Source organism: Mytilus trossulus, chromosome 2, assembly GCF_036588685.1.
Source record: "Mytilus trossulus isolate FHL-02 chromosome 2, PNRI_Mtr1.1.1.hap1, whole genome shotgun sequence".
Classification (NCBI taxonomy): Eukaryota; Metazoa; Mollusca; class Bivalvia; order Mytilida; family Mytilidae; genus Mytilus; species Mytilus trossulus.
The window spans coordinates 29,253,049-29,280,717 of NC_086374.1; the positions used below are offsets into that span (position 1 = coordinate 29,253,049).

The following is a 27,669-nucleotide window of genomic DNA, read 5'->3' on the forward strand; positions in this document are numbered from 1 at the left end:
GCAAAATTAATGTAACTTCCAGGAATAGCCAAATCTATGTAACGTCCAGGAATAGCAACATCTATTTAACGTCCAGTAATAGCAAAATCTATGTAACGTTAAGTGAATAACCCAGTGCATGTAACGTTCAGGAATAGTCAACTTCATTTAACGTTCAGGATTAGCGAAGTTCATGTATCGGTCTGGAGTAGCCAAATCCATGCAACTTTTAGGAATTTCCAAATCCATGTAACGTTCAGGAATAGCCAAATCCATGCAACGTTCAGGAACAGTCAAGTCCATGTAACGTTAATGAATAGACAAGTCCATATAAAGTTCAGGAAAAGCCAACGCCATGTAACGATTATGAAAAGCAAAATCTATTTGAAGTTCAGGAATAGCCAAAAAGCCGAAAAGTTCAGGAATTTATGAATAGAAGTAATATAATCCTTTATTTATAATAATCAAAATGAAAACGATTGTATGGGGAAAATGACCATTTAATATTTTGAAAACTGTGTTCCTGTGAGGTTGAAAGTTCATAGATATCTATATATAATATATTGACATTATTATCGTAGTGTTATGTAGTGCTTGCTCGAATCTACACTATCAACAGACCTTTCTATGCATAATGGTTGACCTACAGATGTGTACAATTCAAATATGGTTTATGTTTTCTGTAGTGATTGGTATGTATAAATTAAACTTGTCTGTGTAAACTAGATAGTTATGGAGTACCCAATGTCCTAGATTAATCATTTTGTTTCACAAAATACACATGTTTTGAATAAATAAATCTTTATTGCAAAAGCATAAACACACTATGGGAAATTAACAACATATATTCAGAGGAGCACAGTACACTAGTAAAATACTATGACAAATGAAAAGTTTTAAAACTATATCATATATCATACTTCATAAAGTTTTTATATATTTCCATCATTTGACAGTCAGTGAGAGACTTACTAGGAGCTTGAATAAAATACATAGAGAAGAGCATACGGAATTTTCAATACCACATCCCTATCAAACCCGAGACAGGGGTGCTCTTGGGTTTATATTTGTGTCTCTGGTTGATACGATGATTGATCCATATCTTATACACTAATATATACATATATACCTCATATTGTTTTATAATTGTTCGTTTCTGTGTGTGTTACATTTTAGTGTTGTGTTTCGGTTGTGTCGTAGTTCTCCTCTTATATTTAATGTGTTTGCCTCAGTTTGAGTTTGAAACCCAGATTTGTTTTTTCTCACTCGATTTATGAATTTCGAACAGCAGTATACTACTGTTACCTTTATATGTATAATATTTGATTATAACTAAGGGTATAGCAGTCAACATTGTGTTATAATCTGAATCACCATAAAACAAACACGATTTTTCTCTTCAATTGCATACATTTGACAGCATCTATATGAACTATTTTCTCTCGGAATATCATTGTAACTACCAATTTTTTTTTTTAAACTTTTATATTCCATATGATTTATAAAGGATCACTTATTTTTTTAACCGTACTTATCATCACCATTGTAAGCATCGTCAAGCAAGAGTTTATAAACATCGTATACAACCTTCACAATGTTTGGTTAATTTGTAAAAATATATAACCTATGTTTTCTGTTTTCTTACAAAATGGAGTTAAATGGACAAGTCCGGCATATCAAAACATAGAGATGCAATTTCACATGAATCAACAAAATCAGTTATGAATTAGTTGGCTATTTGTTTTTGTTAAATGTCGACTGTCTACTAAACTATCGATCCACTGGAGTTTCTTTCAAATTTAGATTTGGTTTTGGTTTTTGGTTTGTATGTATGTTTGATAATATTGAGTCACTGATAAGGTATTTGCGTCTGAACTTAACACATTTATTCTAAAAACAGTTGTTGGCATGACACGGGTTATGTTCTTCTCATATATGTTATAATGGTATGATACTAAACCCCTTACGGGAAGGATTGTGCCTGATGTTCATATGATGAAATCATAATCTTTCAGTCAGTTTAATTGAAGTCTGGAGCTGGCATGTCAGTTAACTGCTAGTAGTCTGTTGTTATTAATGTATTATTGTCATTTTGTTTATTTTCTTTGGTTACATCTTCTGACATCAGACTCGGACTTCTCTTGAACTGAATTTTAATGTGCGTATTGTTATGCTTTTACTTTTCTACATAGGTATAGGGGGAGGGTTGAGATCTCACAAACATGTTTAACCCCGCCGCATTTTTGCGCCTGTCCCAAGTCAGGAGCCTCTGGCCTTTGTTAGTCTTGTATTATTTAAATTTAAGTTTCTTGTGTACAATTTGGAAATTAGTATGGCGTTCATTATCACTGAACTAGTATATATTTGTTTAGGGGCCAACTGAAGGACGCCTCCGAGTGCGGGAATTTCTCGCTACATTGAAGACCTGTTGGTGACCTTCTGCTGTTGTTTTTTTATTTGGTCGGGTTGTTGTCTCTTTGACACATTCCCCATTTCCATTCTCAATTTTATTGCTTGGTGGTTTTTTTTTTAAATTTACTAATTTTAAGCTTCCTTTCAACTGCAAATCATCATGTCAATTTTTTAGTTCTTACAGAAATACTAGTGATATACTTAGTTTCATTCAAGGTTAGTTGAAATAATTTATTCTTCTTTTGCTGTCGAAAGGAACTTTTTATTCTAACATTTATCTTAATTAATTGTTTGTTTCGCTTTTCAGTTACACTAAGCATGGAATCAACTTACAGTAAGTTCACTCTAACATGCGGTTGATAAATATCTAAATATATATGATATTGAACATTTATTAAGACCCGAATCAAAAAAGTGTTACTTACATTTTTATCCATATTAGTTTGGCACTTTTCTAAAGAGAACCAAAAGTTGAAGGAAATCCGACGATATCATAGCAAAAGGCAAAAAAGACTAAGAATTATAGTCTACAACACACTATAAAAAAACACTCAAGACCGAGGAGCCGAAAACAACCATACAATGCTATTCACTCATTCCCACTTAAGTGCCCTGTTGGCTATCACATCACATACAGTAAGTCATCGTTTTCGTTAAGTTTTTGAAGGGAAGAGGCTAAACAAGGCAAATTAGAATTGTAGATCAATCTTATTCTTTCGTGTCACAATCGAAGAAACGAGAACGGGTTCGAGGTTGCGACAAGTGAAATACATATGGCACATATATTCCATTATGGTCAACCAAATCATAAAGGCCTCCGAAAAATGTTTAAAGGATTGACTTCAACTTACTATTATAAATCCGCGATAAAAAAAAAGTCTTTCTGTAAAAAAATATAAACCTCTATCATTAAAGATTTTACGAGATGTTAAACCCGGAATATAGTATTAACTTATACTTGATAAATTATCCAATATGCAGGAGCTGCTGAATGTTATTGATTCTACAGTAAAGGAGTATTTCACGATGAGAAAAATATAATCTTCCCTTTGTCATAAAATATAGTTGTCAAGCGACCCCTTATTGTATGTTTCTATATGTTAGTCAACAAACAAGCAATTCTTAATTGTAGCTATGAATATTATTTCTGTTATTCACTCATTCCCATTATAAAGTGCCCTGTTGGCTATTGTCATCACATACCGTACGTCATCGTCGTCGTGGACCTTTTGAAGGGAAGGCTAAACAAACGTTTGTATGGCCATATATCAGACATAAATCTAAATGCAAGCAACATTCTTTATCAGCCTGTTCTATACATTGTTTCGCATTATCAAAAAGATATACCACAGGACTAACAATCCTCATCCCGCAATGCCTCTCCGTAGACAAAAACAGGACTACTGGATTCGACAATTAGTAACTGCGACACCATATGGTTGCAATGAAACAATTGATAGTATATGTATTCTATCAAGTCCTTCCTGTAACTCGGTGAATGTGGGGAATATTTTCAACTCTACTCCCCGATATAGACGTAGTTATGATCATCGTCATTATATATCACCTATTCTGCATGATGTGTCTATAAATGATTTGATGTCATTTATAAAAACGCCGTTGGATATTCATCACATCGCACGAAACTTTATTCATTGCCCCTTTCAAAACTTCATCCTCTGTTCAATTTGTGTTTGAACACCACTGTTCCAAATCCTCATTCATACCAATACAAACTTACAGCTATCATTTCGGATGTTGCAAGTCACAGACTATTGAAACCAGTTCGCATTGGAAAGGATAAAGAAGAGCAGCATCTTTTCTTAAACTTTCCTTTGCCAACAAAGGTCTCGATGGCGTAAACTTGGGCAATAACCTTCATCATAAATTAATTCAAACAAAAATACTCCCTTATTTTTAAGATCAGTCTGTACCACCTATACCAAACCAATTGCAACTAAAATTTTCAATTGCAAACACGTTTTTCATAAGTTCATTATTGACGTCTTCAAGTATAAACCTCCTGATAGCACCTGTGCTAGTTCCCAATTCACATATAATCCGGCTGGCCATGTTATTTCCTGTGACCTCAACATTGTCAATAACACTTCCCTGTCAAATGTGTTATCCGCAATACTGTGAACCTAAATCCACCAATTGGAAATACAACTTCTAAATACTGACGAATTAAGTCGAGGATTATGCCAGGCAATAGGTTAAACGATAGAAACAAGACGTACATACCCTTTCTAAATAGATTAATGCTTGAGGTCGTTAATACAAATCAAAAATAATGTTACGTCAATCTTTAGAGACCCAAATGGGGTAAAACATTTGTCCTACGACCATGAGAAAGATGATGTTAACCCCGCAGATAAAGCCCAAAACAACATCATTTTTCTGCTGGATTAATGTATTGGTATTGTCAGTTCACTTGGAAACTCAACATATCCCATGGCGACACTAACAATGAGGAAATCCTGGATAATCATAAAAGGTTTGTGCTATGTTCCTTTGGAATTTCAACCAAAGTTAAAGAACTGGATATACCATCACTGTATTAGATACCTAAACTATATAAGTGTCCTTACAAACATAGGTATATTGCTAGGCCTTCAAAGTGCTCCACGAAACCTCTTTCTCTAAATTATTTACATCTATTTTATCAGCAATCAAAGCCGGGCTTCCGAGCTTCAAATTATTGTGAAACTGCTTATTGTAGAAGTGGCGTGAATCAGATATAGGTACTAAAAAATTCCAAAGATCTTTTAGTGTACATAGAATCCAAGACTCTTTCATCTTGCAAAAGTATTTAAACATTTGACTTTTCTACACTTTACACAAGTATCCCCAATTCCAAACTAAAAGACAAATTGAAACAGTTGGTATTGCATTGTTTTATAACCAAAAAAAGGTCATAGTAGATACAAGTAGTTTGACTTAGGAAGGGATAACTCTCACCTTGTAATAAATCACTCTGAATCAAACAAAAAAAATCTCGGAAACTGACATTATCACGATGCTTTATTTCTTGATTGACAACATATTTGTTACGTTTGGAGGACGTGTTTTTCAACAAACTATCGATAGTTCCATGGAAACTAATTGTTTTCCACTTCTTGCAGACTTGTTCCTTTATTATTATTAGACTGAGTTCATACAGGAGCTTCTTATGGTGAAACATAAGAAGATAGAAATACCCTTTAACTTTACATTCCGCTATATAGATAATGATTTCGATCTGTGAGTTTGACTGTCCCTCTTGCATCTTTTGTTCCTTTCAAGTTTTCAAAGATATTCTCCTCTAAAACTTCTAAATCGAATTCCAGCCAAAGTTTTGGTGAATGATCCATAGGGAACCTAATATAAAGTTTGTGTATTTTTCAATTAGTAAAAACATCCGACTACGATGGCAAAAATAGAATATGAGAATAAAATGCAGAAATTGTCTTATATCTTGAAAGCTGTAACAGACATACAAAAAGCTGACAGGAGCATAAAGGGGTCACGGTTTGCTTTAATGTTAACCTGTCCATATCGTAACCTTTGATATGTATAATGGCATGTTTCGAATCTGAGACATTTTTCACAGATGTGGTTCCATTTATTTTCGAGGTTATAAAAAGGTCCCTTGTGATGCGGCTTCTACAAGTAATCAATCCTATTTTTACACTTTTAAATTCTCTGGAATTTTATTTCTTTACAAACATTAAAATAACTTTAAGGATTTTACATCTGTGTCGCAAGGTCTTCTGTTCTTTAAAGAAACACAAATTGTAAAGTTCAGTCAATAATTAACTATATAGCAAATATAGTCCAAAATAGTGTTTATATATATTTATTGCTGCTCACAAGGAAGCTATTAAACCAAGAGTTCCAAATGGTGAAGTTGAAATCATCCCTTCGTGAATTTTACGGAAGCAATCACGAGTTGGTTGACCGTTATGGTATAACCGTTTCACAAATGATTTCGGATATGTTCCTTACGTCGTAACTACAATCCCCTTCCCTTTCATGAATGTGACCTACCGAATTAGACTATTTACCGGATCTGATATTACATCAGCAACACGACGGGTGCCACATGTGGAGCAGGATCTGCTTACCCTTCCGGAGCACCTGAGATCACCCCAAGTTTTTGGTGGGGTTTGTGTTATTTATTCTTTAGTTTTCTATGTTGTGTCATGTGTACTATTGTTTTTCTGTTTGTCTTTTTCATTTTTAGCCATGGCGTTGTCAGTTTGTTTTAGATTTATGAGTTTGACTGTCCCTTTGGTATCTTTCGTCCCTCTTTTATTAGTAGAGCCAATGTTCAGGCGAATAAGGGATATTATCACAAATGCTCAGAATGTAAAGATCTAGCTTGTTTCTGTTTCCTTCAAAGTTATTAGTTGACTTCTTACAAAATATTGACCTTAATTGACGATTTTTGTTGCTAATTCCCATGTTTTTGCCTTACAATCCCAAAACCATATTGGATGAGGTAGAAACTAGTTTTCAATTAAAACTGATCAGCGATTCAAATACTAATCTAAAAGTAATAAGATGTGTTATGAACGTCTATGAGACAACTCTCCACCAGAGATCAAATGACATAGAATTTATCAATTGTTTGTCACCGTACGGCTTTGAATATTGAGTCAAGCTAATTTAATTTATAATGAGTAGCATATATATGATTATAAAAGTAAGACCTGTAGTATAAATAAAAATGACACAATTATCCACCAGTGACCAAACCATACCATATAGTAAGTTATAAAGAGCACCGGCATGACGAAATTTAATGCATTTTTTGGTAGAAAATTTTGTCATATTTTCCTTAATTGATGAGACTGTTATGATAAGCCTGTTTCAGATATATAAAAAAAAAGAATATGAATACAATTAAAACAATTTATATAAATATAGGTAGCCGTACAGGTCCTCAATGTGTTGATCAAGACACCAATTGTCCTCTGTATAAGAATTTGATGTGTAACTCGAGTGATGAGAAAACAAAAATATTTGCTATACAAAATTGTCCAGTGACTTGTAATTTATGCAAGGAGTTCCAAGGTAAGTAGATTACTTTAATATATATAAAACTTTATAAGTTCAATTTAAATAATAATTATTGAAGGCAATTTAATAATCTCGTTATGTTTGTTTTCGGACATGACGATATAAACTTCTTACTTGAGCAAAGTGCGTGTTTTCGGGTTATTTGAATGATATTATATAGAAATGTATATGTAAGATATATTTTCATATTTTGATATTTTTGTTTTTTTCTTTTCAAAGCATAGTCGTAAACACTTCTAACTATGGCTCGTGTACCATAAAATAACTACTGTTTAAAGGAAGAACAGACAGTTTTAAAAAAAAAACTTGATATTACAGATATAGAAGAAGAAGAAGAATTGTTTACTAAAGTGCAACCTGAATATACAAATACATACATGTTTTAAAATACAAATAATCAGCTAGCCATATAGACTTATGATGATATATCACATTATCATGTTTTCCTGAAAAATGCTGAAAAAGAATTTGTAATAAGTTACGAAAAATATGTATTCACTTTTTTGTTTATAACTGATTCCTTGTATCAATTATCTTGCAACGCAGCAAAATCAGTCAGTAATAGAGGAAGCTCGATATTTCAGACATATCACAAAATAATGTGTGACATAAAAAAATATGAACAAAAAATTATTGTAATGCAAATTATCTATTATATCTATTTGTTTATTGATTCATTGTACCATTTATCTTACATCGCAGCAAATATCCAGATCACTGAAGTGTTTTCATGCTTTGGTTCAAATTGCACGACTCCTAAAGTAAGTTTATTTTTTTCGGTTATTAATGTTTCTTTTCAACTGAGCTCGGTAGAGGACAAGACAATACAAAAATGTAGCGTTATCTCGATTTATTATATCGTTATCCTGATTTATTTTATCGCCACAAGTTATCTCGATTTATTATATCGTTATCCAGATTTATTATAATCTTATCGTTATCTCGATTTAATACAACTGACTGAACATTATCTGTTTTCGTCTTTGGAAATAGTTGATCCAGTCTTTTGAACATACATGTATGACGCCATTGACGTCATATGTCCTGTTCCGATGTCAAATTTTAACATCAGAAATTTTATGAATAACTTTTTGTGCGCTTCAGAGTGTATTTAAAATTTGGCTAAAATAAGATTGTAGGTGTTTTGTATATTATTTATGCAAGACTGCAATCATAGGAGAATCAGAACTGAGGCATATTTCTTACGCGTTATATAATAGGTGTTACTACGGTCACGAAAAGTAAGATACCATTGAAGCAAGCAAGAAAATTCGAAAACAACATTATGGCAAAAATAAGGTTTATTTATCACTACGCAAAAACCTAGAAATTGAGTAATTATTCAACATTATGGACGAATTCATGTTCTTCAGAAGGATAAGCAGTTTCTGCTAAACTCGGGTTGCAAAGTTATATTGACAGTACAGAATAAGATAAGACGTTGCATTCTTACATTTCTAAACCGAAAAGAGGTGGTCGGAATAATCAATTATATTTATTACAAATGGAATACAAATTTGGTCACAATAGATATTCACTAAAAGTCAATTAATTAGTGATATCGTTAGATAAACTGGGAATGTTTATACATATATTGAAGTCAAGATACCGATATTGGGTTACATTTATGTCACAGGCTTTTGTAAAATTTTGAATACACCTCGTTGAACTAGTTTTTAAATCAAACTGAAATTCGAAAATTGTATGCATTTATCTCTTTTATTTCTGTAAAATTGAATTTTATTTTGTCTTTCAATTAATGCTCCAATTTCTAGAGTCATTAACTTCGTTTATACAATATACACCAATCAAAGTGGTGTTAGCTTATATCAAAAATAAAAACTCACATAACATCGAAATAGGCCTTACTTTCTCGAATTGTCAGCCTTAAAACGTCTATTTTTTTGTGTTTTTCAGTTCCAACTAGTTTACAGATTAGAGAATAATAAAAGTTCACTTCTTTTCAATAGGTTTGTCAAGTGTATGTCAAGAATAATGTTCCTGTTTCTGGTTCGTGTGTGGATGTTCAAAAGGTTTGTATTTTGTGATTTAAGTACGAACCAAACATTTCAACAAGTGTGAAAAGAAAGATATTCAGCGGGAATGACAAATGTAATTTCAGAAGTCAATCAAAATCTATTACCATATTTATTTAAAGAGAAAATAAAACACTTTCCAAAGTACTAGAAGTTGGAAAAAACTTGAAAATATGTTCATGAATAAAATCACGTTACTTATCCGGCACTAACAATTTAGATCAAAATATAATATAATTGATTGTTCGTGAATTATACTGTTGCAATAATCATCTATAGGGTTACCGTCACAGTATACTAATGTTACTAATGTTATATGACACATATTTGTTCCTTTCAACAGAATTCGAAGATTTGTGGTCCTTTCCCGACAAATGGAACATGTGACTGCTACAATGATAAATGCATGTCAGTTATTGGTAAGTTATTTAATTATAACAAAACCACAGAAAGAAACATTTCATGTGTAGTCTCTGTCATATATATTATGGACTATTTACATGAATAGAATAAAGCTCGCTATCGATTTAAAAAAAAATGTATGTCGTCCAATAGTTAAGAGAATTCAGTGTCAGATTTCAGACAAATTTTCAAAATTTGCTAACTTATATGGAAGCGCATATGGTACACCCCTTGTAAAGTTATTTTGTTGCTAATAAGTCGGAATTATAAGTTATGTTGTGTGTTATAAGCTGGAATCTAATAATCATGTGGATTCAACTTGTCGGAATGATGAAGAAATAATTGCATTACAATGTCGACTTGCTAATATAAATGTAATGACATATTAATAAGAAGTCGACATGATAAATTCAACTTGTTACTTGATTAAGTCGACTTGTTTATTTGAAGATGAGGTAAAACCACGTGACTACTTTTGAAAAAACATAGGTCTATTTCTAAATCGATTTCCATATTTCGTTTGTTTAAAGTGCTTCGGTTGTCTGAGTTTTTTTGTATGAAATGGGGGAACGGCAGTCAAATATCAGACAAAAGTACTAAAAAAATTACAATATTTCGGACGTAAGGGGGATATACCCCCGTCATTTAGTCAGGCCTTTTATTTTCCTTAGTTCTCTAATGGAATCAGTACTATACTTATTGACATTATTACATTGACCTATAATGGTTTACCTTTTTTTTTAAATTGTTATTTGGATGGAGAGTAGTCTCATTGGCACTCACACCACATCTTCCTATATCTAATTTATTCGTGAAGGATTCCACGGAACCCTCTGTCTCGCCTCAGTTGCTATTGACTCTTAAAAAGTTCATTTTTTTTCAGTAACATACAAGATTTAACAATTTTATTTTCTGTAGATGCTTTATCTTGATCTAAAAGATTAACTCATATACAACAATACACGGTTTATAACATAAATGGAGATGTACTTTATCAGGACAAAACAGTTTTATTAACTGCAAAACTAAAACTCTTAGAATTGTACTACGTGTCTGTTTGTTGTTGAGATATACAAGTTCCTGGCCATGTGCACTCTGTATCATTTGTATTTGTATCCATCTGATGAGTTAAGCCCTTTTTCAATTGATTTTTATAGTTCAATCTTATATTGTTATGTTACACCACTATCCTAGGTTAGGGGAGGTTTAGGATCCCGCTTACATGTTAAACTCCGCCACATTATATATGTATGTGCCTTCCCACTGTCATGAGCCTGTCATTCAGTGGTTGTCGTTTGTTGATGTGTTACATATTTGTTTTTCGTTCACTTTTTGTTCATTAATAAGTTCGTTAGTTTTCTCGTTTGAACTGTTTATCTGATTGGCAATTATACCACATCTTCTTTCTTTATACTTATATAAAACTAAGAAGATGTGGTATGATAGCCAATAAGACATATTTCCAAAACATACCAAATCACTGAGAAGTAAACAGCTATATGTCACTAAAGTATGGTCTATAACAATGAGAAAAAAACCCTACTGCATAGTAAGCTATGGAAGATCCCGAAATGATAAAGGTGGGAACAAAATAAGAAACATAACAATACAAAAGACGAAGATGCCGACGCCATTATTATTGACGACTGCATACCTATTTACCTGTCTCACTTCCGCGGCATTAATGTCGCAGGCTCGACACAAATCGAATTACTAGTACTTTATTGTCAACAAATGGAACACCTTTAATCATCTCAAACTCAATTACAGGAACACAACTGATAATATATGTTCCAATTGTCGAAACCATAATTCCTTCCGCTTTTCCTCGAGGATGACCTACCATATTCGACAAAATCACTGGGTTTGTAATTTCACGAATAACATGACGACAGGTGACTCACGTTGAGCAGGATCAGCCCACTTTTCGAGATCTTTGCCGGATTTTGATGAATTTATATTGACTAGTAATACCGATATATTGAGTTATCTAGCTACAACTGATGTTTTATTGATTTTGTTGTGCTGTGTCACGGCGGTCCCAGGTTTGGTTTAGGGTTAAGCGCTCACAGACATGTTTAACTCCGCCATATTCTTCATATGCCTGTCACAAATCAAGAGCATGTAGTTAAAAAGTTGCCGTTGGTTCATATTTGTTTTTTGTAAATTGTTTTGTTATAAATAAGGCCGATACATTTTTCGTTTGAATTGATTCATGTTTCCATGTGGAGGTCTTTTATAGCCGTCTATTAGATTTGTTAAAGGTCGTACGACTGCCTATGATTGCTTACATCCTCTTTTTTCTGGTAGCTAGTTGCCTCATTGGCAATCACACCACATCTCACAACTTTATTGAGTAGTGGCGTCGGCGTCTTCGTCATATAGATTGTTAGGTTTCCCGCCTGTGTAGTTTTTAATGTCATTTCGGATGCTTTCATAGCTTACTTTGTCGTAAAGGTTTTGCTGATCTTCTTATTCTTATTTAGCTAGCGGATTCCTCCCCGTGCGCTTCCTTCGATATAATTCCCTGCGATTCGACATAGATACTAGGGAACAGGACAGTAAGTAAAACTGTTTCGTAAATCTCCATGAATTGTTATAGGTGTTAATATTTTAGATCATACAAGATTTTAAAAAATGTTGTTTTTTTGTAGATGCTTTGATCTAAAAGATCAAAATATAGCATGTACAGAAAAAAACCTATTTTTCAAATCGTGTATGTTACAGAAAAATTGACTTTTTATAGTCAACATTTCAATTTTACACTGACATCAGCAATCTCATACAACAGAAAGTTCCATTGAATCCTTCACGAATTTATCATTATACTGATTCCATTTGAGAACTAAGGAAAATAAACGGCCTAACTTAATAGGGGGAGGGGAGGGGGTATATCCCCCTTATGTCCGAAATGTTATTATCTTTTAGTACTTTTTTCTGATATTTGACTGTCGTACCCCCCTTTCATACAAAAGAACTCACACAACCGAAGCAAATTAAACAAACGAAATATGGAAATCGATTTAAAATAGACCTATGTTTTTCCAATGTAGTCACGTGGTTTTACCTCATCTTCAAATAAACAATTGGTCGACTTAATCAATTAACAAGTTGAATTTATGATGTCGACTTCTTATTACTATGTCATTACATTTATATTAGAAAGTCGACATTGTAATGCAATTATTTCTTCATCATTCCGACAAGTTGACTCCACATGATTATTAGATTCCAGCTTACAACACACAACATAACTTATAATTCCGACTTATTAGCAACAAAATAACTTTACAAGGGGTGTACCATATGCGCTTCCATAAACTTACTCCAACATTCCTGGATCATTTAGCTGTTGCTGAAATAGACAAAAGAAAACTCCCTTTTGATTTTGAGAATATCTGGTTTGCTGTATCATTGCCTGTATTCAACTTTAACAATAAGATTAAATTTACTTAGATCTTCTAACTTGAAAGTTAATATTGATTACAGAACAGAAAGTCCCCTTATTTTTTAACAAATTCAGGATTTACCATTCCAGAGAAACAGAACTTATTTTTTTTACATAAATAAGGCCGTTAGTTTTTTCGTTTGAATTGTTTTACATTGTCTTATCGGGGCCTTTTATAGCTGACTATATGCGGTATGGGCTTTGCTCATTGTTGAAGACCGTACGGTGACCTATAATTGTTAATGTTTGTGTCATTTTGGTCTTTTGTGGATAGTTGTCTCATTGGCAATCATATTACATCTTCTTTTTTTATTGACCGTTCAATTTTAGTCTTTAGCTGCAAGGATTTCTTATAAGAGCAGATTGTTCGGTGTGAAAATATGTTATGGTCTATCATCATAGTTCCAATTAATAGCTATAAAATTGAGAATAGAAATTGGGAATGTGTCAAAAAGACAACAACCCGACCATAGAAAAGACAACAGCAGAAGGTCATTAACATGTCTTCAATGTAGCGAGAAATTCCCGCATCCGAGAGCGTCCTTTTTTTTTGTTATCATTGTTCTCCTTTTACACTTTCTTTTATTATCGTCTTTGTCTTTGAAATGTTTCTTAACCCTCATACGATGATTTGTTTCTTTGCAGATATGTTGTACTCTATTCATAGTGAGTGTTTTATTAATAAAAAAAAACAATATTTATCATCTCGTTTTTTCCTAACTGAGTCTTAACATTTTGTAGTATGAATCATCATGGGAATAATGAGTTTGTTCTAATATATTTTTCATCAATCATACCAGGCTTATAACTGTGTGTGTCAGGAGCGCGTTTCGTCTACAAAAGACTATTCAGTGAATATCGAATACAAAAAAAAGTACGAAGTATACGAGCAGCATTGAGAACTCAAAATTCCGAAAGGTTTTGCCATATACAGCTTAGTTAATCAATGCATGGGGTCTAAGGGTGCATATGATACATCTATAAGTAATGGAATAAATAAAAATATTTCTAGATTTTATAGTTCATGGATATTGATTAAAACAAGAGATATAATATGAGAATAAGGATTTATATTAGTATTAAACTTGCGGAAATACTGGGCACTATCAGGTAAATACAGAAACATACGGATTGAATGTTATCAATAATATTTTGCTTGTTTATAAACATACGATACGCCAGCCGCAATTTTGTCTAAATGATGTACACTGAGATATTACTGAAGTGTTGACAAGATTTAACATGGTTCATGGTTATGAAGGGGTATGTGAGGAATGTAGCTGCTGATTTATGTTGACATGCCCTTGCCAAGTTAGACATCTTAAGTTGCAGCGGTTATAACCAAAACAGTTGTGAATAATTTAATAAACTTCCCATAGAAGCGAGCACATTTTTGACCCTAGTTTCAAAGATATGAGTCATCTTGTATTTCCTAGTAAATCAGTTGTCATCTTGTCGGCAGCTGCACCATGCAGGTATTTTAGTGAATGATTTATTTGTATGTCATATATTTGAAAAGCAAAAGGGATGATTGTGTGCACGTTATACCGTAAATGGTAGCAATTTCATTGCACCAGTGTAGTGCTTTAATTTACACACGGGAGATTGAGTTCTTTTAAAATTGAAATGATTTCCGAAAAAAAATTATGTGAGTTTATTTTTGTTTTTATTTTTTTTAATAAATGTGGGTGTAATCTATAAAAATGCTCATAAGTTTTGGTTATTCATGGGTCTACACAGCTACTTTTGCATCTGTTCTAGAAATTTACTTATAATTTTCAGTACTATTTTGTTACTTTAAAATTATTGTAATATTTAAGTACCTGTATTTTACGGTACTTGATTTGTACTTGAAATTAAAGTACTACAGAATTTTGGTTACATTGTAACATTTTCAGCATTTTTGAAAGTTTATCTATTTCAAATCTCTTGAAATTATGATTTTCAGACATGGAATATTGTGATCACTGTTGGTATTATTTCTGTATTTGACATCTGTAGCACAAATAAAGTACAGTTAAAGACATGTACCTAAATTTTACAATAATTTTAGGTAAAGAAATAGTACTAAATATTAAAATTAAATTTCAAGTACTTCAGATTTTTAGTACAGAAATAGTTCATATGCAAAAGTAGCAGTGTAGTATTACAAAACAATCATGGTAGTTGCTAGTGAACTCAATAATTCGTCCATTTCATGACCAGTAAAGGGCACATACAGTTCAACTTTATCAAATAAAAAGCATTTACAAAACAAAATCTATTAAATTGGTATTACAGCATTGATTAAAGTTACGACGAAAACCGTGTTACCTTTTAATTTGTTGGCATAATTTGTTTTGTCAAAAAAGATATATTCTATTTTCTGTTAGGTTATCGTAAAGGTACACATTTCTGCCAATATTTTTCTTGTTTTTCTTAAACAGCTGGTTGACTGCTTGTCTGTTTGAAAAGGTTTTGGTATTCTGGTTATTTACAAAATAATGACATTTTAAATATACATTGGTAGGCCTGCAAAACAGATATAATTAATGACTATAATAACCTTAACCAGGGTTCTAGCCCCATTACATAAAAATGAAAACTGCGTACTGTATACAATCAAGAACATATACCTTGTTCCCATGTACTTTTGGTCAATATGTTAAAGTAAGTTTCAAGTTATACGATTCAATTATTTTTAATAGCGTTGAAGTGCAGCATTTCTGAAAAATTATCATTTTGCTATGCACAGTTTTGATTCTTGATGTAAAGTTAATTACATAAACTGTTCTATTTACTAGATACAACCGTACCATGGAAGCAGTGTGTTGACCATGACAGCAGATGCAAAACGTTGAAAAATCAAATATGCTATGCAAGTGCGCCTGAACATACTAAGAAGTTTGCAATTAAGACATGCCCTCGCACGTGTAATTACTGTGCACAGTATTCAGGTAATTGAAAGAGTAATTTTATATGGTGATGACAGTCGTTTCTGTGTCTTTTTATACATTATCATCTGAGACGGATAATTGTAGTTATATGCTATTTAATAGGTGGTATGACTTAGATATGTTAATAATTTTGACTACATTTATGCACTTTCATAAGCGGACATGAGTTCGAATAATTTTTTTTGCCTCGTCAATGACAAATTAAGTAAATGATTATACAGTTGACTTCTCATAAAACATTATACGCCTAAACTTAATAAGTTGTTATTGTTATCGCGTACAGCAAATATACATCATACAATTTGACATCACTTAAAAGACTTTACTTTACGAAGGTTTTGTGTATTTCCATAATACTTTTCTGGATTTCCCTTTATCTAAAAAGACTTAAATCTCAATCGTTAACAAATAAGGATGTGGTATGATTGAAAAAGAGAAAACTATCCATACGAGTTGAAATGACGTGAATGTCTAAAGGATAAGGTAATCCGACGACTTTCATCAATGAGACAAATATGACAGACATGAACTTTGTACGACAACCATCGAATTATATGTGTTTTTTTGGTGTTTTACCAAACGTCTCTTATTAGATATATTTCATTGACAATCGACTTCATTATATATACTTGCCGATTTGTAACATTTGTAAAACTATCATATTTTAGAACTACTACATCCAACTCCAAAGACAATTTCCTGTTTTAGCTCTTCATGTACAACTCCTCAACAAGTATGTATCAAACAATATACATGTACATCTATAATGGTTAACTTTTAACAAATTGTGACTTGGTTGCCGAGTTGCCTCATTGGCACTTATACTACGTCTTCTTAAATTCAAATTTATGCAACTATATTTAATTTCACTATTAATTTTAATGCAAACGCTTGTGTTCACTTTCGAAGATACCTAAATCATCATCTATAAAGACGACTCAAAATAATTATTTCGTTGTGTTACAACGGCTTTTATTTAATTACTTAATCATATTTAGAGCGTATACTTTTATTCAAGGGGTTTTAAACTCTAGCGGGCGACTTTTTTTTTTCTCCGGCGCACGGTTTACATCTCTTTCAATAACCACATGTTTTGTCTGTTAGACCGAACAAATTAAATTAAAAAAAGAGGAAATTTGTATTTAAAAAAAAAAGGAAAATATGTAGGATATTCAACAAGAATAAATGAACTGTTATAGAGCTCGTTTTGTCGTTTTCAATCCAATATGTATGCAGTATAGTTTCAGATATATTTTAAAAATAAAAATATTTAATTAGATATTATCATCTCTTGTAGGTTTGTCGTGTAAACTTTGTAAACAGTGTTCCTATTTCTGCGTCCTGTATACAAAAACAACAGGTCAGTAATCTCATTTCGGCGTTTTTGTTCCACACTCTAGTTTTTCAATCGAAACTTTATGTAAAGTAACGTCTGTAACTAGACGGACCAGTTATTGCTACAATATGTATTTTGATAACTCCGTCGACCATACAGGTGCTAACTGTATTGGTTTTCCCAATAGAAGGCGCTGCTGTATTGGTTCTGGCAGTAGCAAGCGATTCTGCATTGGCTGTATTTTGTCTGTTCATTTTCAATTCCTAAAATTACAATGACAACTAGACAGAGCTTTTCATGCGAAAATGCTACTCAAAAGTCTGAAAAAACTGTCGGACAATATAATATTGTCGTAGTTGGTTAACATAACGTTACCTCAGTTGACCTAATATGTTGCCTATTGTGTTCAGGCACTTGTTTTGTCCTTACGTATTTAGGCTTCCTTGGTTTTCAACTGATTATGTTTGAGCGTTACTAATTATAATAAAGCCAAATCCGGTTGCAGGAAATCAATAAATTCATAGAAAAGAGAGGGTTTTGGGTATCCATACATAACAAAAAATAGTCTATGCACTACAAAAAATACACTTTTATATCTGTTATCCATATCAAAGACACAGTGAGGCTTATAACACCGAGCAAAAATATCTCACCTCATTGTTAGTTTGAGACGGTCATTAGTACCTGTTTGAGCTGAATTCTTTGAGTAACCATCACGTCTCAACTGTGAATACATGTGTGTTCAACTTCGTAATTTATTTGGCCTTTTTAACTTTTTTGAATCCGAGCGTCACTGATGAGTCTTTTGTAGACGAAACGCGCGTCTGGCGTATATACTAAATTTAGTCCTGGTATCTATGATGAGTTTATTTATTTCATTTACAAATATCCTATGATTTATAATCGAACTATTACATTTTGTAATAGGATATGTAATATTAAGCAAAACGTTTAACGCAGTCATTGTAATAACTTGATAGCCTTCACTTGGCTAGGCAACCGTAGTACATCGATGTTCGAATGTAATAAATGAAAAGCATTTCAAAATTACATGTCTGACATCTCTTCTGTATTTAAAGTTTTAAAGATCTCGAAAAATTGTCGCTAGAAAGTTGAGTCATAATTGTTTAGTAGGAAGCACAATCCGTTTATAAAGTCTAAAAAATTTGATCATCCATGAACGTAATGCAGTAGTAGACATGACTTGTGTATAAATCATACGATTTAGCAGAAAGTATGGTACTGCTTAAAGAAATTAACAATTAACATCATCATAATGACATCCACTCTAGGATGTATCTATCTTTGTCAAAAATAAAGGAAAATAGCAAGATATAAAACAAACCTCTTAGTTTAAATATTATCTTTATTCTCAAGTTCACTAGAATACATGCGATACAAACATTAAATAAAATGTGAGGTTATTGAGTGACACGTACAACACCACCAATATATCTTAAAGTGAAAATTAAAGAATCTGGCAAATGCTTTTTCTTTTTACCTTTGAAAATGTTCTGGTTTTTTTATTTGTGATAAGTTCTCTTAATAACAGGTATATGTACAGTTACTGACTGGCCATTTCTTATCTTTAATGGCCTTTCCCACTCGTTCTTTCACATCGAGATAAAACTCAAGCCTAGCTAGTCGGGTGGATTATCTAATTGCACAAGTTACGCGAAACACATAATGGTTCGAATGCAGAATACAGAAAGGGATATGCATAACGCTGATAAATTGTACTTAAGATTTTCTAAAGTGGTCAATCGAAAGAATTTAAGTAGGAAAATGATTTATCATCAGTAATAACATTTGTAAAAAAGCAACGGTAAACATTGCATTTGGTTTAATGAACTGGATTGCACGTAGCTGACTACTATGTATAGTTTTTCATGCAAACATGGCTCCATAAGGATGTTCATAGGTGAGGTTTTTGATTTTGTGTCAGATATTCAGACTTTTTGTACCTTCAATACATCGTAAAATAACGTGCCCCATAACATCCTTTTTCATTTTCAAATAATACTCCAATAGCTCATAAAAGGTCATTTTCCAAAAGTCAAGCAGATTTTATTTTTATTTTTATTTTAACTTCCGACCCAAATAATACAAATGGCAATATCAAATAAAATCCGAGTCAGCCTTTTCCCGCCATTTAAAAATAACAAATATCTCGAAAGGAACTCCATAACATATAAATTATTTTAGAGGTTTTTGTCCTTAACAATATTAATGCTTTTCCTACTTTTACCAATAATTTGAATTATAGATATTTCCAATGTCATCTTAGTAAATCCGTAATGTCTTGACAAAACTGTCGCGCAGGCTTATTTTGTTGTCGTGAATTAAGGTATCTTCACTTGAAACATAAACTTCATATTGTTCCCTTCGAGAGTGTCCGAAGAGCAGTTATCAGCGCCGTCGTGCAATGTCTGAGAAGACGTTATAAGCGACGTCATGCTATGACACTCACACCACATCTTCCTATATCTATGTGCGAGGAGACGAAATCAAGCTTCTTTTCATCCAACGTCACACTGCTTAATATAAGGGAGGCGAAAAGAAGTAGAATAATACACAGATAATCGCGGTTTCTATATATGTATATCATAACATATAAGCCGTACGACTCATTGTGAAGCTGCTCATTTTCCAAAAAAGGTTCACATTGTGTCTGACGACTGATAATTTACAATATCAGTATGCGGAAAACTTTGAACATTATTTAGAGAAATTTAGAAGTTCATGTAGAAGTGATAACATGAAGGAGGCAAATATAAAGTATTGTCTATGTATTTGTAGAAAATTCATATTTGTAGTTTATTTCCAACAAAGGGATACTGCGAGTGTGATTCTGCTGTATGCATGTCTAAAATAAGTAAGTACACTTTCCAAACAAATTCCGTTTATCCGTAAAAAATGAGACGGTACTTAAGATCATTATTATTACTAATGATAGTGTTATCATTTTATAAAATATATATGATAGACAGAAAGGCAGATATAGAATTAAAAAAATGTGAACTGTATGAATTAGATACTTTTTTTCAAAATGAGCAGACCGAAATTAAGGTACACATAAACCCTCGAGGTCTTACTTGTTATAAAGGTTGCAATGTGTAACAAGATATGGAATTACTAGTAGTATTACTGAGTATACATAATTATGTATTAATGTTTGTCGGAATTGTCCTAAACTTAGAGTTGTTCCGATCTATGTAAAGGTACGTGTACGTAAGCGATAAGAAAGGTAAATACTTGTTTCAAAAGCTTGAACCGAAAGTTTTAAAACTATGACAAATGGTTATCTGTAAATAAAGGAAATAGTAGTATACCTCTGTTCGAAATTCATAAATCAATTGAGAAAAAAAATCCGGGTTACAAACTGAAACTGAGGGAAACACATCAAATATAAGAGGAGATCTGCGACACAACAGAAAGACAACAATAAAATGTAACACACACAGAAACGAACTATAATATAACATGGCCATATTCCTGACTTGGTACAGAACATTTTAAGAAAATAAATGGTGGGTTGAACCTTGTTTTGAGGCATGCCAAACCTCTCACTTTTAGGGTAATGTTTAATATAACATTGAAATTATAACTTTTCAAAATAATGCACATTGAAACAATAAAAAATTATTGACTATTAAAAATAAACACATATTGAATAGGGAGCAGATTTTTTAAATGGAGATAAAAATGGTTTGAAAAATAAAGGAAGACATCAATTAAACGGAACAGTTGCCTGGTCACAACACATAGGGGTTCCCGTACTATCATACTTCTATTTCCACCTCTATCAAAAAATGCAGCCCCTATTCAATATGGCCGAACTAACAGTGAAGTGACCTATTAAAAATAACAAAATTAGATTCAAACAATAAACCCTTTGGCTAAAAAGAAAGAAAAACACACTGTGAATTTTGAAAAAAAAACATTGAGTATTAGTTTAGTGAAACTTGTAACATGAAAGCAAAATCTGTAAAGATATACATTATACCCGAGAAACACAACTAATTTATAAAAAGTGAAATTAGGGGGAAATAGCAAGGGGTCATTTAAAAACCATGAGACAAAAATATAATATACTGTGAATTCATTTATATGTGCGGATACGAATTTTCGTGGATGGCAGAAACATCCCTTTTCGTAGATAGGTGATTCGTTGAACATTCATATTCGTTGTTCACCTGTACGCACGAAAACGACGAAAATTGGTATCCAACAAATAAAAATAAAACTACAGTAATGACAGAAACAGAAAACAATAAAAATAGAAAGCCAGAAACTTGTCTAAGGTTGAAAACCATATAAACCTAATCTACTTTAGACTATTTACCGGATTTGTAATCACATAAGCAACAGAACGGTGCCGCATGTGGATCAGGATCTGCTTACCCTTCCGGAGCACATGAGATCACCCCTAGTTTTTGGTGGGGGCGTGTTGTTTATTCTTTAGTTTTCTGTGTTGTGTCATGTGTACTATTGTTTTTCTGTTTGTCTTTTTCATTTTTAGCCATGTTTTAGTCAGTTTGTTTTAGATTTATGAGTTTGACTGTCCCTTTGGTATCTTTCGTCCCTCTTTTAGTTAGTTTTCAGAAATCTGATGTACAGTAGTTGTCGTTTGTTTATGTAATATATACGTGTTTCTCGTTTCTCGTTTTGTTTATATAGATTAGACCGTTGGTTTTCCCGTTTGAATGGTTTTACACTAGTTATTTTGGGGCCCTTTATAGCTTGTTGTTCGGAGTGAGCCAAGGCTCCGTGTTGAAGGCCGTACTTTAACCTATAATGGTTTAATTTTTGAATTGTTGTTTGGATGTAGAATTGTCTCATTTGCACTCACACCACATCTTCCTATATCTATTTGATACAGTTATATACAATAGTTATTTCTTCTTCTGTTTGTATAACCTATGTCGTAGATTTAGAAGTATTCGTATTATGCGCTTACTGTACATTATAATAATTCAATAATTACATGAAATTGGAAGAATTGAAACTCCGACAAAATATATAGTATTGCCTTAAACTGCAACATGCCTTATAACGCTATTTGTACATAATTGAAGGTAAATTGAAATCTAACAGACCGTTTTTTATTTTATTATTTTGCCAGTTACGTACCTGTTAGCTTCAATTCAAGGTTAGTATTAAGCATGTGTAGGCTATATTGCATGTGTATATTGTTGTTACTCACGATTTATGAGTGTACTATTGTTGGTCTGTTTGACTACTTCATTTGAGTGGTATGGAGTGATTTTTTTTTTATTTTCCATATCCCTCATCCTCATGCCAAATTGAGACTACAATAAATTACCGATGTTCCAACCTGGCAAATTGATTTGTTATGACTGCAAGTTTAATATATTACAATAGTAAATAATATGACAAATACAAAAAGCAGAGAAATAAATACAAATATTTATTATTGACAGAAACACAATTACAATATTTGGTGAGGGCCCATATTTCAGTAAACCAAAACAATGAATATATCCTAACGAAATAATATGTTTTAATAAGGTAAAAATCACATTTCTATATACCAGGCATTTACGTATATAAAAACTTGTCACTTTCAGGACTTTTAAATAATTGCTATTAATGCAACATTTCATATTTAGCTGATTCATATTACAACTTGACGGAAGTATTTTGAATATAATAGTTTTAAAGTTACTCTAAAGTTAGTATTTTTTTCAATATTCAGTAAAAAATGTTATATTCATCCTATCCGATTTACATACATTAAAAACTAATTCATTGGCGGGTATGTGCACTCATTTTCTTTTTTCTACTCAAGTACAACCAACAAAACCTACTACTACACATATGGTTACAACATCGGCTACCTCCACAAATGTACAAACAGCAACGCATACTACTACACATGAACCAATAACAAAGCCTACCACTACACAAGTACAAACAACAACGCCCACATCTATACGAACAACAGTGCCTACTACTTCACGTGAACAAACAACAACGTTTTCAGCTACACATGAACCAACCAACTCGCCTTACACTACAAATTTGCAAAGAACAACCCCTACTACACCAGTTGTGTTTGCATCGATTCCTGATATTGTAACCAATCCTACAAAACTGTTTACCACTACACAGGTTCCTAGAGAAACGGCTTCATCTGTACAGAAAACATCAATAACATCAACAACCCAATTTTTTAGTTCAGTGTCTGCAAGCCAAAACGTGAACAACCAAGGTATACAATATGTTATAACGGTTATTGTTGATGCATGTAGAGTATTGAAAAATCCTATGTTAGAAATAAACATGTTGATGAATATTGAGCATTTTTAAAATCTTTAATATTATTGTTTTGATACATATACATATGTTTTTAGTTTGACCATCACAGCGCCCATGCATAAGTTGCAGTTAAACTAAATAGATACATTGATAAAATTAAGAAATAATTCATGGGGGCTTGAATATATCTAGATTTTACCAGAGGTTGTCCCTTTATGACAAATATTTTACCCTGAGCGATAGCGAGGGGTAAAAAATCGGCATAAAGGGACGACAACCCGTGGTAAAATCTAGATATATTCAAGCCCCCATGAATTATTTCGATTCTAATAGGACAAATACGGCAATTCTTTTGGATCGAAACGCTCTAGGTGGAGGCAAATATTTGCCGTTCCCATAAATAAACGCACTATTAGATTGGCATAAAAGAACGGAGCAAACTGAATTAGTGACATGCTTAAACTATTTACAATAACGTATATAGATAGTTTTGAATTAATTTAATCATGATTATTATACCCCACGCAACGAGTTGCGGAGGGTATAATGTTTTTGACCCGTCCGTCCGTCCGTCTGTCAGTCCGTCCGTCCGTCAGTCCGTCCGTCCGTCCGTCAGTCCTGTTTCTTGTCATCGCAACTCCTCTCAAACCACACAACAGAATTTCACGAAACCTTTTCAGATAGTAAGGACATTTACTACTGTTTACATTTAGCTTAATTCTCGGTTAACAAAGCTAGAAACTATTGTTAGTAAAAGTAGTATATTTCTGTTTATATTCATCAAAACCACGCGGAAATCTTACATGCGTAGGTGCGTTCTAAAAGGCATGAACGTTCGTACAACAAAGTTTACATTTAAAATTATATAATTGTCCCGAATAAACAGCTGTCATGGATGCAAAGAGCTATTGGAGAAACAATTATTTTTACTTAGATAAAAATATAAATCCTTGTAACATCTAGTTCAAATATTTATAGTTTTTCACTTGCTTTCCATCACGATATAATTTTCGAGACGTTTTTTTTAAACACAACGAAATCACCAACCATGACAGCATTTTGTCCAATCATAGAAATGATTTTCGAGCATGCGTATTCTGTTGCCATAGTGAAGCGTCCTTAAGTTCAAAGTGCATAAACCGAAACTATACCGATTACCGACTACGTGGGAGAACAATCGGAACAGCCCTAACAATATAGTCATATTTTACCACGGGTGTGTACTCAAAGCGTTTGAAGGACGTCATGTTAGAATATGATATAGCCAATAATACGTTTACAATAATAGAAAATTAGAATTACTAAATATATGTTTTTTGCACAAATTTATCTGGTTTCAAACTTATGAATACTCTTAACTGACATTAGGCTTTTCTCTATCGCGGTACATAAGTCATTATATTTGCTATTTCTCTTGTATTTACAATTTACTATCCACTTACTTTACAGAGAGTTTTTTAACATCTTACAAAGATTGGATTTATCCAATTTTGCATTCATAATCGAGTCAATGAAAAACCAAGGCGATCACTTTAAGTGTCAATATTTTTCTATTATGAATTTGGATAATTGCTTACCCTTTGTTGTGTAATTGCTCATAAAGAACGGATCGTAAGTAAAAAAATTGTTGACATGCATAAGACATAAAAAAAACCAGAGGAAATCTAGAATTGATCGTTTTTGTAAAATAGTATTACGGAAACGTCTAGGGATTGATGACCTTACATGTCACAAATCATTACCGTTCAGTCATACATGACACTGTCTATAAGACAATCAAGTGTGCTAATGGTTTTAAAAATCAGAAAAACCATATTGGTTGACAACGAGAACAGTGTTTTCGAGTTGGTTTATATTATTGCATAACTATTGCACAAAAAGACATGTTTCTATAAGCATTTACCAAACGTCTATTAAGTGTAACATTTAACATTATACATTTGTTCATATATATGTTGCTTTGGTTTCAGCAACATGTAATGATAGCCCTGGTGTAAATTGTACTGTATTAATGGTAACCAATATATGTTCCACAGCTGTAGCCAATACCTTATGTGCCAGATCTTGCAATCATTGTAAGTATTGTGTATAAGTGGAGTGATTTGTCGTGGACTCCATTCATTCAATGATAGAGCAATATTCCTTACACTCAATCTGTTTTCGATTTTGATTAGATATATTGACAGTATGATATCAATATATCATACAATTATATATTAACCCATTGGTTAATTATAATACATGAAATGAATTATTATACACACGCTTTAAAAAAAAAAGGGGGTATACTGTTTTACCTCTGTCAGTCCTTCCGTCAGTCCGTCAGTCCGTCAGTCCGTCAGTCAGTCCGTCCGTCCCATGAATACTTTTCGTCGCATTTTTCTCAGGAACTACCATACAAGAATTTCTGAAATTTGGTTTCAGGGTTTATCTAAGTCAGCTATACCGTGTGATGCGTTTTCAGATTGGTCACTTGACTTCCTGTTTACCGAAAACTTGTATGATTTTACACATTATAGCCAAGTTGAAAATGTTCGTCACATTTTTCTCAGGAACTACAATACAAGGATTTCTGAAATTTGGTTTCAGGATTTATATAAGTCAGCTATACCGTGTGATGCGTTTTCAGATTCATCACTCGACAACTTCCTGTTTACCGAACACTTGCATATTTTTACACTATTAATATTATCCACTTGCGGCGGGGGTACAGCATCATCAGTGAGCAGTAGCTCGCAGTTTCACTTGTTTGTTTTTCTTTAAACTACCCAAGACTTTCCCCTTGATGTTCCAAAATTATTATGAATTCTGTAGTTTTCGGAAGATAGAAAGAGACCAAAATTAATTGCTGTCATAGCGTTTAATGGACAGTTATGCAGTTTGATTTGAACATTTGTCGATTTCATTTCAGTTACAATTTGTCATATCTATTTTTATATATAAATAATACTTCAGTAAGTTACAATTAATTTCTTATAATAAGCGTCATGAATTAGGGTTCTCATGTTTGTTTTTTATGCACTTTTGCCTTGAAAAATAAACAGAGCAAACGACTTAGTTCTCACAAACTAATATGTTTAGCATTAAAATGGGGTATACTTTTATTTAAGCTACTTAGTATTTTAATTCCAGTTCAAAAAAAGACGTGTACATGTTTTTGCAATTAAATTTATTCAAAATTATTTCTAAAGAATAAAAATTAAATGAGGCTGGTTATACCTAACAAACATGTATTTTATTGCTACACAAAAGAGTTGAACTCAAGTTATTCCAATGGTACAAGTGAGAACAGCGTTATGTGATCGTAAGATAAACTTCCTTCATATCGTTATTTACACGTATATAACGCCATTTTCAGAGATTCATTTAAGAATTGAAGGCTTCTTTTTGCAAATTTATTTGGGTGTTAATTAAAGCGTTAACCGAAGTACGTTTTATATTAAGCGCATTCCTGGTGAGTAACGTATTATAATGAAATATACATAAAATGTAAATATTTTAACATAAAAGTATATGAATTGTTGTAAAGATTCTGATATTCAACTGTTCAATTCTATGTTTGTACTATTACAGGTCCTCCTTGTGAAGATAAAACGGAATTAGATTGTTCACTGTTTGTTGCTAGCAATATCTGTGATGTACCCACTGCTAAGATCTACTGTGCAAAGACTTGCAAACACTGTTCGTCAGTTCAAGTTGTAAATGGACCTCCAATTGGATAAACCTGATCAATAAGGCCTTTATTTTTTTTTTGTTAATAAAGAAATAAGTCAA

At 32.5% G+C, this 27,669-nt stretch overlaps 1 protein-coding gene across 1 annotated transcript; it reads left to right on the forward strand.

Moving 5' to 3' along the window:
• Positions 1–556: 556 nt before the first annotated feature.
• LOC134705022 (mucin-5AC-like) lies at positions 557–27,647 on the forward strand. Its single transcript, XM_063563789.1, has 15 exons — positions 557–671; positions 2,699–2,725; positions 7,303–7,449; positions 8,158–8,216; positions 9,426–9,488; positions 9,835–9,910; positions 13,987–14,007; positions 16,125–16,277; positions 16,946–17,010; positions 17,575–17,637; positions 20,413–20,488; positions 22,739–22,765; positions 23,426–23,848; positions 25,866–25,970; positions 27,469–27,647. The coding sequence occupies exons 1-15, from the start codon at positions 614–616 to the stop codon at positions 27,615–27,617; spliced, it is 1,512 nt and encodes a 503-aa protein (XP_063419859.1). The 5' UTR covers positions 557–613; the 3' UTR covers positions 27,618–27,647.
• Positions 27,648–27,669: the final 22 nt, after the last annotated feature.